The sequence below is a fragment of the Ursus maritimus genome, unplaced genomic scaffold (assembly GCF_017311325.1).
Source record: "Ursus maritimus isolate PB19 unplaced genomic scaffold, ASM1731132v1 scaffold_12, whole genome shotgun sequence".
NCBI classification, from domain to species: Eukaryota; Metazoa; Chordata; class Mammalia; order Carnivora; family Ursidae; genus Ursus; species Ursus maritimus.
In genome coordinates, this window is record NW_024423564.1 from 66,229,295 (window position 1) to 66,243,253 (window position 13,959).

At 56.4% G+C, this 13,959-nt stretch overlaps 1 protein-coding gene across 1 annotated transcript in view; it reads left to right on the forward strand.

The window, feature by feature from the left end:
- Positions 1–13,959, forward strand: part of TRABD2B (TraB domain containing 2B) — a 205,453-nt gene that overhangs the window by 167,695 nt on the left and 23,799 nt on the right. The window contains exons 3-4 of the mRNA XM_040627331.1: positions 3,492–3,638; positions 10,446–10,620. Coding sequence (XP_040483265.1) covers positions 3,492–3,638; positions 10,446–10,620 — 322 coding nt within the window. The remainder of the gene's footprint in view (positions 1–3,491; positions 3,639–10,445; positions 10,621–13,959) is intronic.

Sequence of the window (13,959 nt, forward strand, 5' to 3'; positions counted from 1 at the left end):
CTTGGGTGGGCTCTCTCTTGTCTGCTTTGGGCCCTGTCTCCTTTCCTCTTCTAGATGATGGGGGTACAGGATGAGATCAGTGCTTCTCAAACTGGGCTCCAGGAGACCCATGGGTTCCACAAAGAAGCCGTGGGAGGCTCTGCTGCAGGAGGGCATTCAGTCTGGGGGACTGCAGGCCTAGCCTGGCCCCTCACATCAATCGGGGAAAGATCCACTTTTATCTACTCTGCGTAGGGAGTTCCAAGTAAGGTTCCTTTGGAAAACAGTAACAATAAAAAAAGATTCTAGGCCAAAAATGGTTTAAAAAACCAGCGGACCAGATGACCTATAGGGGCCCTTCCAGCTCCAATCTGGGAAGGTTCAAGTCTGACTATTTTCTTGCAAGTTTTATTTACCAAGCATTCCTCCAGCTCTTACTACATGCCAGGGCTGTGCTCAGCATCCTGCAGATGGTGGCCTGCTTAACTCACTGGAACACGTCCTCGCTCCACGCAAGCCACAGGACTGCGGAAGTGACTCCATGTGTCTAGGGAGGCCCCGGGGAGCCATTTCCCCTCCAGCCAGGTCTTCTGGGCACCTGAGCGGATGACCTCACCCCGGCCAGGTGGTGCTGCCTCCGAAGAGCGGCAGGTGTACGTGGGGGCAGGGCGTGGTCGCAGGAGGCCTGTGTATCCCAGCCCCCCCAGAGAAACAGAGCGCTCCAGCTTGACGTGGACGCGTGTGTGCGAGGCCTGTGCTGCGTGGCAGGAAGTGCCTGTTGCCTTAGTGACGTGCACAGCAACAGGGTCACTGCCTCCTGCAAGTCATCCCGGCCACTAGGCTGCCACCAACGCCCTGCACAGGTGGCCGCAGAGTGAATTTCAGGGTGCTCGCTGGAGCCCGGAGAAGGCCCAGAGGTGGGGTCTGACCTTGTACCCCGCCAGCTCGGTAGGGGAAGCGGCCTGGGCTGCTGTCCCCTAGCACTCTCCAGCTCTCTGCGTGCCAGAAACAGAAGCGGGAGGGGACGCGCAGAGGTGATCTCTCGAGCACGCTTGGCCCTGTCACCCCTGTCATATGATGCGTACCTTATTACATGAGATTTTCTGTTCAGATCGTGTGTCTGGAATGAGGTGGCTGACGTCACTGGTGGGAACTTCTGCCACATGTAACACGTGCCCCAAATGCAGACAGAAGGCCAAAGTTCTAGGGTCTAGTCTGAGGGGCTTACTGAGTAGCCTTGAAATACGAACTGACTTAGCACTGCAGGTGGCACTAGGTGGCACTAAGGTGCTAGGGAAAGGATGGAGCGACATCCTCTTGTTACCAGCCCCGTGCTGAGAGCTGCAGACACAAAACGAATAAAATGCAAGTCCCATCTTCAAGAAGCTCAGAGCCTAAAGGAGAACCAGGTGGCCAGCAGGCACCATCCCATGTTCGCGCTGGGGTGGGGGACACAGAGGCATGGTGGATCGCTTGTCCACCACACAGCGGTGCTGGGCAGCACCAGCACTGAGTGTCTGCTCGGGTGTCTGGACCCAGTGGCAGCTGGGCGCTGCTGGGCTCAGCTGGCCTTACTCGTATGGTCCGGGAGCCAGCTCTCTGTTGGCTGCATTGGGATGACGTCGGTGGGACAACTGAGGCAATTCGGCTCTGCCCATCCAGGATGGGCTGCTCTTGGGGCCATGGAGGTACAAGAGACAGCGGCATCTGCTGGTGCTTCTCAGGCCTCTGTACGTCCTGGTCACTTATATCTGGAGTCCAAAGTCGCACTGTCAGAATGGGAGGGAGCCAAAGAGCTCCGTGGCCAAGGGGATGAGTATACAGACAGGTTAAGGTTTGGAGCCACTACTGTGTCAGTTTGCCATGCAAGGGACTGTGGGGGCCTCCGGGAGGGGCCTGACTCAGCCCCCAGGTGGTCAGAGAAGCTTCCTGGAGAAGACATTTGAGCAGAGCCTGGAAGGCCAAGTCTGGGTTTGCAAGTGGAGAGCCGAGGCAGGAGGTTTTCATGCGCAGAGAACAGCATATAAGAAGCGGGGAGACAGAAGAGTGCTGAATAGTTGGGTGTTTGGAGACACGAGGGCTGAGTAGGAAGCGAGGTCATTGACCACAGCAGGGTCCGGGTCACCGCCTTGCAGGCTTTACCAAACAGCTAGGCCTTTACTCTGAGGGCAGGAGGCTTCTGTGAAAGTTTTGAGAAAAAAAAAAAAGAGAAAGAGTGTGAAGACAATCAGATTTGTGCTTTCAAAAGGTGACTGTGGCAGATGACTATGGGATGGGGAGAGGGGTGGGGGTCTGCAGGGAGGGGGACGGGTTGCACTGGGCCCAGTGGAAGATGCCCGGGGCTAAACTGGTGTGGCGAGAGGCCCAGGGCTATGGTCCAAGATGGCAAACAGATGATGGGCAAACAGCATGCGGAGGCCTGAGGGGCTGGTGACAGCAAGGACAGAGGGCTAGAGACGGCCTCCGGACCTTCTGCCCAGGAACTGCAGCAGCTTTTCCCTGCACCTGTGCTAAAGAACCCAAATCCTGGTCAGACTCCTCCCTTTTGTTGGCCAGAGGCGTCTGGGAAACACCATCACATGAAGCCAGCTCTGGTCCCAGCTGTGCAGAGTCGAACGAGTCCCTTCCCCTCATGGGCCTCAGTTTCCCATCTAAAATGGGACTTTTGAGGTCATCTCTCAGGGCCCCCATACCTTGGGCAGGCCATGTTCCATCAGAGCTGTGGTCCTCATGCCAGAAGCAATCAGACCACTAATGTCGTTCACAGGGAGCCTGTTAAAAATACACATCCTGGGCTCCCCCTTGGAGATTCCAATTCTGGGCATGGGGACTGAGCATCTGGTATTTTTGTCTGGTGCTTCACGTGATGCTGGTGCCAGGCCGGTCTGGCGAGGGTGCAGCTGTGTCCCCAGGGCCTGGCATAGTGGCCCAGAGCGCAGAGGAGCTTCAGGAAACGTGCTGAGTGCCGGCATAGGTCTGATTCGGAGAGGCCAGCTCCTCAGACCTTTGCCTGGAGTGAGGGTGATTCTGGAGGAAGTGGCCTTAGGATGGAGCCTTGACATCTAAGTAGGTTTTCTGTTTGTTTTGTTCGTTCGTTTGTCTTGCTTTGTTTGCCGTGCTCTTGATTACAAAATTAGTCTGTGCTCATTCTAGAACTTTCCTAAGCACAGGAATAAGAAAAATTTAGTCAAAAGGCAAACTCACCCATCAGTCCAAAACCCAGACACAACTAGGTTCTCATGTTGCCACATCAGTAGGTAAGATGTTGATAGCCAGAGCAGAAGCGGGGACCTGTGTGGGCAAAGGGCTGGAGATGAGAAGGGACTGAACATGTTCAGAGGCCAATGGAAGGTTTCAGGCTGCACCAGCCGGCACCAGACCCCACACATCTTCTCTGTTTCAGGGCCTGTTGCCCCAAAGTCCAGAGCGAGGAAGGCTGGGCCTAGAGGTCTCAGGGCCCCCAGCCTGATCTAGAATTGCAGCCCTTGTTCCTCTGTGTTTCTTGCGTGCAGGTGCTGTTTGCCCTGAACCAGACTCTGCTGCAGCATGAGAGCGTGCGGGCGGGGAGCCTGCAGGCGCCCTACACAACCGAGGACCTCATCAAGCACTACAACTGCGGGGATCTCAACGCCGTCATCTTCAACCACGAAACATCCCAGGTGAGTCTCCCTCCTCCCACCCAGATAGTCTGTAGCTCCCCAGTTCTAAAGGCCTGGCCCGTGTGAACCCACCTAACACTTATTAGACACCTACTATGTGCCAGGTGTAAGCAGTATTCTCTGTGCCATGGTAAGCAGGACTGATTGGTATTTATTTTATAGATGGGGAAACTGAGGCTCAAAGAAGCAAAGAGATTTGCCCAAGCCCACACCACTTAGTTGTTGAGTTCCCAAGTTATCAAGAGCAGCACTTGAGTCTGGCATGTGGGGCAGAAGCTTAGCCTTGGAAGAGCAGGGAGGCCTCTGAGAAGTTCGTATCAGCATCTGGGGAAATTAGAGGCCGGGGGAAACAAGTTCATGGTTAGAGCTTGGGCTTGAGTCCAGCTGGTGGCGTTCTGCCTTAAGTCAAGCCCTAGAGGAAAGACTACCCACAAGCAGGGCCGAGCGTGAGGATCACCCCGAGGAGCTGAGCATGACTCCACCGGGCATCCACATTGCCCTCAGGATAAATTCCAAGATAGTCTGTCTAGCGCTCGAGGCCTTCTGTGTCCTGCCGTCTGCTGACCTGGTCCCAGCCTAGGTGCCCCACCCCATAGACCTTGTTCTGCTGACCTGTGCCCCGTGTAGCTTCTTCCCCGTGCTGTTTACCTGCTGATGCCACTGTTCTGTTCAGGTTCCTCCCTCCTCCTTTCCTCCTGCTGGGCCCTGGTCCATTGTTACTTCCTCCAAGAAGCCCTCCCTGACCCTCTGGATGGGGTTGGAGATTCTCCTGGGCCCCTCTAGGCCCCCTGTGCCTTCTGTCATGGTGCTTGGTTAACCATTCATTCAAGAGCAGTTCCTTGCTCGGGACAGTGCGGTGGTGCCCTGTTTTTCTCAGTGTCAAAGCCAGAGTCTCTATAATGACCTGTGTGGGCCCCAGGTCTTCCCCCATTCCCACCCCATGTCCTCTGCCCTGCCCTCACATGCACCACTCGAGCTCTGTAGGCCTCCGTGCTATTCCATGGGCCCCCATGGCATGCTTCACCTTTGCCCTTCCCCAGGCGTCACCATGGCTCACCCCCCCATCTTAACTCAGAGATCATCATCTCAGTGAGGTGGGCCCCAACTCCCTGATCTAGAATTGTAGCTTGACCCCCGTTCCTACACTCTCAACCTCTTTATTATGCTCCACTTTCCCCCCATGGTCTTTATCATCTTCTCACAAACTTGCATATTTTTATTCATTGATGAGATTATTTATTGATTAGAGATTTATTGATAAGAGGTAATTTGTTGTTTGTCCTCCCCACTAGAGCATACGCTCCCCGAGGACAGGGGTCTGCATCTGTTTCATCCATCAGTATATTCTCATTGGCTAGGCCAGGGTGTGGCAAAGCAGGACTCGGCAAATAGCTGCTGAATGAATGAATGAAATTGGTTGTAAATACCAGGCCTAGTGCTGTGAAAAGGGATATGGGGCGGTGGGGGCGTCAGGACAGCTGGAGAGAGCCACCCTTGTGGGGCGGACAGTCTCCTAGGAGAGAAAGGAACATTCCATAAGCAATGGCACCCAAGCGTGATCCTTGCTCCAAGGGAGAGTAGACCGTGCCGCTGGAGCCTGTGGCAGGAGCAAGAGTTTAGACGGACTCGGGGCAAGAAGGAAGGATGCCTGCAAGGTGAGAGGTCAGGGAAGAATGACAGGAGGAAGAGGAATGTTCCAGCAGAGGCAAGAGCGAGCAGGAGGAGGGGTGCGAGTTTGGGCTGGAGGTGGAGCCGGGGACCGGGCGGAGAGGCTCTGTGTGCTCATGCCGCCCTCTAGAGCCCGAGCTCCCTGGGGCAGGCGTGGGCCGCCTCCCTCGGTCCCCGTACCGAGTGCGTACCGAGTGCGGGGCATGGTGCAGAGGGAGTATCAGGGAACGGCTGTCCGGGGAGCCAAGGGGGGTATGCGTTGTGCTCCGTGCAGTGGAGACAGTGGAAGGAAGGATCCAGAGACTCTGCAGGGGAGGCTCAGGACTCTGAGAGCTCTGATTCCGACCTGTGTGTCTGAGTGCTCTGTGCCAGGGCCCGCCCTGTGGCATTCACCGGGAGAGGGGCTGGTGAGCTCTGCGGTCAGCACTCAGGGTAGCCTGGGCACAAAGTAGCTGGGCTGGGGCCGGGCTGGGCAGGACAGGGCCCTGCTGCGGCTGTGGCTGACACGGAGCTGAGAGAGGGAAGAATGGGATGACCTCAGGAGCTAGCCAGCTCAGATTTTCTTTGAGCCTGTATCCAAAACCACTGATTTGTCTCTGGCAGGGGACCTGTGTTGGGGGTCCCCTGGTGGTGCCCGTCCTTGAAGCGGGACGGAGGGTGCAGTTGGATTGGTGCACCCAGGTTAGAATAGCAAACTGGGTGGCACTCCCCTATACTCCCTGGGTACACAGGTGGAGTCTAGCCCCCAAGGGAGAGACTAGGCAGCCCTGTCCCCAGACACAGAAAAGCCTCGAGTCGGGCTAAATCCAGGGCCATGTGCTGATGGACAAGGGGTTCTGGTGACATGGGGCTGCCTCTGTAGCAAGAGGCCTCGAAAGCTGTGGGGAGCCAAGGACACACAGGTTGTAGGGGTACAGTCACCACCCATAGACAGGGAGGAAGTGGCGTTGGAGCGAGGCTTGAGAATGGAGTCTACCCGGCGGGGCCAAAGTGGGGGGCAGGCTGCCTGGTGGGGGGGTGGGAATGTGGAGGGTCCTGAGGAATGATCTGTGGAGCAGGGGGCGAATCATAGGGGTGGGGGGGCAGAATGCCTGCTGAGGGGCAGAAGCCCGGAGTTCAAGCGGGAGAGGGATGAGGTCAGAAAGAAACTGCAGTGCAGAGGGCGATGCAGTGGCTTCTAGAGGCCGGGGTGGCACAGGTGCAGGGCCCAGGATGGGGCACAGGGTCTGGCTGCACCTCAGCCTGGACCTCTCTGGCCTCCCCACCCCACCGTCTCACCTTTTTTTCTTTTTTTTTAAGATTTTATTTATTTATTTGACAGAGAGAAAGACAGCCAGCGAGAGAGGAAACACAAGCAGGGGGAGTGGGAGAGGAAGAAGCAGGCTCCTAGTGGAGGAGCCCGATGCAGGGCTCGATTCCAGGACTCTGGGATCACGCCCTGAGTCGAACGCAGACGCTTAACGACTGAGCCACCCAGGCGCCCCCACCGTCTCACCTTTAGAAATGGCTCATGCCCCAACCTCCCAAAGCTCCCAGGTGCCTTGCGCCATCAATGCCCCATAATCACAGGGTGGCCCAAAGGAAGGGTGGCGCAAAGACAGGGTGGCCCTGTCTGAGCCCTCAGCCCGCATTAGGTGGAGAGCAGCCATAACTTACCATCTGTCGCCAGACACTTCGGAGAGGGAAAGGTCAACTCTAATTAAGGGTCAACAGGCATGGGGGAGTCCACCTTAGCCATGAAACTGGACCGTCCCGGACAGAGCAGGCCCACAGTTATCTGTGAGGTGCCTCTCCACGTTTCCACATCCCTCTCAAGCCTGGACCCCACAGTGACTCCATCACTGGGCTGTGAGCCTCATTCAGGGCAGCAGACCCAGTCTGAGGGTGCTCTGTGGCCCCTAGCCTGACACAAGGCTAGACCCATGGAAGTTCGTGGAAGGTGTCTGTTGGAAGGATGGGCTGAAGAAAGGGATGAGGCCATTGAGGCCAGTGACGTCAGTAGACCCGAGCAGTTGGCCACCAGACCTGACCCTGTCCTGGTTGTGGGCCAGGGGAGCCGACACTGAAGTCACTGCCCACGGCCCCACCCCAGCCCTGCCCGGCCTATATCTATCTCATCATCCCACCTGGGACTCATGGCTGTAGGACCCCAGGGACCTGACATGCCCTCTTTAAAATTCTATGGTGCATCCTGCACTTAAACTTGTCACGGGAGATTTAAGGCACCTGACAAGTCTAATGACATCATTAATTTGTTTCCATCCCAGCCCGGGCCCAAACCCAAGTCCCATCCTTGGCATAGAGCCAGGGCCCATCAGCATGAAACATGCAGAGAATGTCAGCCAGCTGCCGGGCAGTCCCAGAAACTCCAGTGGCTAGCCTAACTCCTTCGTGGCTTTGACATTGAACTTTCTGGTTCTTGTCCTTGTTAAATTTTTTTAGCTCCCTAAGGAATGAATGGAGATTCATCTTTCCACAAATGCACATTCATGATCAGGAAGCAAAGGAGGGGCGCCTGGGTGGCTCAGTCGTTAAGCATCTGCCTTCGGCTCAGGGTGCGATCCCAGGGTCCTGGGATTGAGGCCCACATCGGGCTCCCTGCTCCGCTGGGATCCTGCTTCTTCTTCTCCCACTCCCCCTGCTTGTGTTCCCTCTCTCTCTCTCTCTCTGTCAAATAAATAAATAAAATCTTTAAGAAAAGAAAAGAGGAAGCAAAGGAGAAAGAGCTTCTGCCGGGACCCTTGGCAAGAGGGAAGGAAAGCAGGCTGTTTCCTTCATGCTCTCTGATGATTCTGAAGGCTTCTATTTGTCATCTCTGTCTCTAGCTCCTGCCCAAGGCCACCCTTCATTGTAGCCTCTGCCATCGTGGGGGGAAAACGATGAAGCCAGCTCCATCCCCCAGGCTAGTTGTACAAAGCTGACGTTGAGTCAAGACTTTCTTTGTGCTCTGCACTGTGCGAGTAAGCACTTTCCAAAACTGATCTTATTTAATTCCTACAACAACATACATGACTCCCATGTTACCAGTTTGGACACAGAGTCTCAGACTGCACAAGTAACTTGCTAGTTATAGGGAGGCAACCAAATAGTAAGTGGCAGAAGAAGGATCGCATCCCAAGTTACCCTGGCTGCCTGACTCCAGGACCTGCCTTCATAACCACCTTCTGCCTCTCAGCTCATTCCTTCATGCATTTGTTCACTGATGGAACAAACGTTTATTTCTTGGTACAACATCATCCCACATTCCCTCCCATACCTGAGGAACAGAGAGGGCCATGCTTCCAGAAATAACCCTTCTGAGCCATAACTCCTCCCCATTCAGAAACCTTTCCGGGAGCTGCATCATGTCCAAATGTGGCCTGCTTTGTCAGGGCTGCCAATCAACCCTTCCATCATTGGTGGAATGGGTAAGAGCTCCATTCCTTCATTTATCCATTTGCCAAACACCTACTCTGATTGGGCACTGGCAGGGCTGCTGCATACAGCTGTCCAGGTTGTGCACTGAATAAGTTTAGGTTTCATCAGTCATATCATTACCGTGTCCTCCCAGAACAGTGAATCAGGCCTTTATGGCAGAGAAGCCCCTCCCCTCCCACTCTGGGGAGCACCCTGGTGCTTGGCCAGTAGATATCAGAGACAGATGTCCCAGCAGATATCAGAGACAGATGTCCTGGCCCTGTCCAAATCCTTGAAGGTTCAGCCTCTGCTGACGTCTCCATTTTGCTCAGAAAGAGTGTTGACAACTTGTCAGTGGCTCTAGAAGCCATGTGGCTGGGCCGCGTGACCCTTGGGGGCTAAGCCCTGCAGGACTTCAGTCTTCTTATGCCAGACTCTCCACCTAGCTAGGCCATCAGTCAGTGAGGCCTCGTGTTCTGTGCATTAGCTTGAGTTGATGAAGAGAGAAATGGAAGAGGAGACTCCAGATGGAAGACATCCTGTGTACAAGAGCTTGGAAGGTGGAATGACAGTGAGGGGTTGTGGGGAAATAGAGAGGATGTTCTGATTCATGCCTCCGTCTCCGTGGCCTATGGCTTCTTCTCAGTCCCCTCCCACCATTGGAAGCCACAGTGCTGGGACAGACACCTGGACCTAACATCCAGGCCGGGAAGACGAAATGTTGGGAATAGAGGAACCCAGGAGGAGGCAAGGCAGTGAGGAGAGACAGCATGATTTTATGTTCAAAGTTCCAGAAACCATTCTGGGCACCTACTGTGTGTCAGGCCCTGGGGGCCTAGGAATGACAACGGCTCTGTCCCTGGCCTCAAAGAGCTCTCAGTCTAGTTCAATAACATGTCAGTGATGCTTGCCTCCAGCCACAGAACTGGGTGTGGACAGTGAGCCCAAAGCTGAGACATGTGGAAAGTTCCAAGCCGGGTTGTGGAATAAACCATCATTATGGGAGGCAGCTGTGGTCCTGGAGTTGACGTTTTTAAGAAGGGATGGAGGGGTTTGGTTATGCCCTGGGAGGTAGTGGAGCTGGGGATGGGGAGATGGAGATGGTGGTGGCACTGGGGAAACCGGAGGCTGTGACCTGACCTGTCTTCTCTGTAGGGTGGGCTAGGCTGAACGCAGCCCATGGTGGCACCCAACACCTCACGTAGTCCCCATCTTACACTTGAGGAAACTAGAGCTCAGAAAAGTTAAGTAACTTGGCCAAAGTCACACAGTGTCAGAACCAGGCCTAAATCCGGGTCAGCCTGGTCCTGTACCCGGTAGCGTTTCTGCTACCCCAGGTATCTCCGCTGCCCCTCCGTACCTGCCTGCTGACCCGAATTCCTTGCACGCCGGGCTGGGCGCTGAAGGGAGGACAGTGAAGGAGCCGAGAGCCGTCCTGTCAGCCAGGCCCTCTGCGTCTGGAAGCGGGGGGTCAACAAGGCAGAGACAGAGGAGCCGCACATCCTCGCGCTGCCGCCTGACCAGCTGTGTGACTTTGCACATGTCTCGGGACCTTTGCACTCTCGCTTTCTTCATTTGTAAAACGGGGATAACCACACTCCTCTCAGAGCGTTTTTTGGAGTTGACGAAAAACCCAGACATGATGTATAGCCCCCTGCAGGGGCCATTTAGGAAAAGCAAGCGGCCCGCTGCGCCGGGCTGGGCCCCGGGAGCGCTGAGGGCAGCTCTGTCTTGCCTTTGCAGCTGCCCAGCTTCATCAACACCACCCTCCCGCCGCACGAGCAGGTGACGGCCCAGGAGATCGACAGCTACTTCCGCCACGAGCTCGTCTACAAGAGGAATGAGCGGATGGGGAAGAGGGTCATGGCGCTTCTGCGGGAGAACGAAGACAAGACCTGCTTCTTCGCCTTCGGAGCAGGTTTGGGCCGGAGTGGGGAAGGGATAATTTGCAGAATCCTTAAGGGCTGGGAGATTTGTTAGACCCTCTCCTGACCTCTCCTTCCTAAAGGGAAACGTGGAGGTCCAGCACGGAGCAGGAGAAGCCACACAGCACACTTCTGTTTCTAGCCAGGGGTTCTTCCGACACAGGCCCCACGGGCAAGAGGGGTGACCCTGCCAGGGCCAGGACAGCTTCTAGAGCCCCTTCATGCCCCAGGAGGCCGTGCTGAGAGCCTACAACAGAAGCCAGCTCCCACTGCCAGCCCAGCCTCGAGCCCACCCAGAGGAGCGGGGGCCAAGCCTGTGAGCACCACGGGGCCCGGTGGGGAGAGACGGGCTCCGGCACCCCACGTCCCGGCTCCACAGCCCTATCCAGCCCCCTCTGGGCTGCGTGACCTTCACCCGGGACCACCCAGGGCTCAGAACCCCGTTCTATGAATGGGCAGTGATAGCAATGACTATCTGTTGAAGTGAAAATCTCTATCCTGTGGAGGAGTTATGAAGATCAGCGGTACATTTCACTAACATAATGGCAAGAACTCAGAATGGCAGCTAGGTTCACCGCCATCGCCAGCATCAGAGCAGTTAATACACACTTTATCATCCCACTGTGGGCCATGAGCTTGACCTCCTCCTGGGGGCTTTGGACTCTCTGTGCAAAGGAAAGTCTGGATGTCCAGGGGCAAGGCTTGCTGGCCCTCCTGTCTCTTCCTCCCTTTTCTCCCTCTCTCCGTCCTTTCCCTGTGGCTGTCTCCTGTGATGACAGTGATGTCTACGATGGGACCAGGGGATGGCATTTCCCTCCTGTATCAGTCAGCTTTGGCTCCAGAGCCACAGGATAGAAATGAATGTCTTGCTCACGTGGCCTCAGTCCACCTTCTGCTGCGTGAAAATGAAGGGAGAGGGACCACGCCTGGAGGCGCGAGCACTCAGGGCCGCTGCCTCTCCGCCCTCCTTCCCCGGCCCCTGGCTTGCACACTGCCTGCCCGCTCAGGCCACATGTCCCTGTAGCCCGGAATGGTCCTGATTCTGCAGTGGGACGCATCCACTGTGGGAGGTCTGTCTCCCCCGCCCCCCCATTCAACCCCACACATGTCAAGGGGAGAGCCAGGGTCCTGTGTGCCTGTCTTCCCTCGTCTGTGGCCCTCAGCAGGGGGGAGGCTCATGGGACGGTGTCTGGGAGGCCACGGCTGCAGCTCGACAGAACGAGTCCGGCTTGTGTTGGGGCACGGCCACGGCCTGTTGTAGCCTGTGCCCGATGCCTTCCCCTCTGACAGCCTCAGCTTACTCATCGGAACAGAAGGATTCGGAAAGCACTGGGGCCATAGGTGATTCCAGGAGCTATTCGAACAGTTTTCAGAGAAGAGAGGGATTCCTGTAGGGGTGTCTGGAGAAGCCAGCAGGAGCAGGACCTTGACCGACCACGTGGAGAAGGCAAGGCTACCCTCTAGGTGCAGGATACCTACTGGGGACCTGGCATGAGTCAGGACAGCTTTGGGGATGGCGAGGGGAGTAAGCGCTCTCACCATGCAGCTGCCTCCCAGTCCTCCCTCCGTGGGCATGTGGGCAGTGCTCCTGCTCCAGAATGATCCCCCGCTGACTACAAATGGGGAGCCATTCTGAGCCAAGCCATCCTCCAGGCTTCTCTCCAGGCGTAGGAGGGGCCCCCTGTGAGCCTGATGCCTGAGGGAGGCCAGTAAGAGATCCAGCATTCCACATGGCCCTGAGAGGTAGGGCCTCCTGCCCCAGCTGTCCCAAGGCCTGAGACCAGAGCCACCCAGGGTCTGAAGCTCGCTCTTTCCTGTGGGTGAGGGAACAGGAGAGCCTGGAGATGAAAATCACAGCAGTGCGGGCAGCCCTGGGCACTGGCCTGCTTCTCCTGAAACCCAAGTCCATGGAGACACAAATGTCCACTCAGGTGCTCGGTCAGCACGTGGGCACCATGCCCACCTCCAGTTTCTTCCCCATCTCTGCAATCCAGCTGGTCCCTGGTGGTCCTGTTGACAGACCACCGAAAAGACTCCCATCCTTCTACTGTCCATCCCCATTGCCGCTGTCCCAGGCCAAGCCTCCATCAGCTCCAGCCTCCTGGCCCCAGCTCAGCCTTCGCCACCTCCAGGCCGCTCCCCCGCAGTAGAGCCGGTGACTGCTGCTGGCTCTGGCTCCCACCCTGCCTCGAGCTCCGGGAGGGCACGCACCACGTGATCATCTGTGTTTTTCGTAGCATGTAACAGGTTTCAGGGTTGATGAGTGTATGAAAGAATGAACGAGTGAAGGCACGAACACATGAACGAGTGTTGACCGGATCCTCCCCTCCTGGTCTCGTCTGGGCCTGACAGCGGTCAAGTCAGGGCAACACGAGCCCCACCTCGGCTCTCAGAGGCCTGCTCTCCACTAATAAGCCCAGAGCCACGTGCAGATCTTGCTGGCAGCTGCCGCCAGGGGCTCAGCCCCTCCTGAAACAATGATCTGAGAATTTCAAAGCTGGATGCAGCCTCCAAGCTCAAGCCTGCCCACGTCATCAGAGCCCCAGACAGACGGAGGGCCCTACAGGCCAAGATCTGGGTGAAGCTCACGGCGAGTCCAGGAGAGAGCCAGGACCGGACCCCGGGCCCAGGAGCTATGATCCCAGGGCTCTGTTCTTATGTGCGGTCAGGGAGCTCAACGTACGGACCTGCGACAATCACTGTGTTGGTGTGGAACATGCCCACACACAATCCGTAGCGAGACAAGTCCATGCCCGTGTCACTGCCTTCTTACTGCCATGACTCCCGAGCCCCGCATCCTACGGCAGGCTGAAGATTGACGTGCCGGCCGGCACAGGCTCTCTCGGCCAGCGTGCAACCTGCAGGCGGCGTGCGGACATAGCCAGGCGCTCTACACGCTGCCGGCCGGGTGCCTCTCCATCTCATCTCAGGCCTTGCTCAGCCCACCTCTGCCCCAGCACAGACTGGGGTCTCCAGTGCTGCTGGCGGTCGGCCGCCCCTTCTCCCTTCTGCTCAACAGAGAGTCGGTACAAAGAGTGAGAGGTTTGGTGTCAGGACGCTTGGGCGGTCAGGATGCTTGGGTGTAAAGCGGGGCTCTACCACTGCCAGCTAAGAGACACCGGGAAAGCCATGTCGCCTCTCTGGGCCTCAGTCTCTCATCTGCAAAACGGCATCATACACCTGCCTCCTCAGATTGTGCTAAATACGTTCATTGTAGGTCACGGGGTTAAAATTCCCTACCACGTGGAGGGCTCTTTATAATAAAAACTCCTACTGTGTGCCAGCCTCCACTCCAGGCCCTGAGATTACATCACCTTTGATCTTCACAGTAA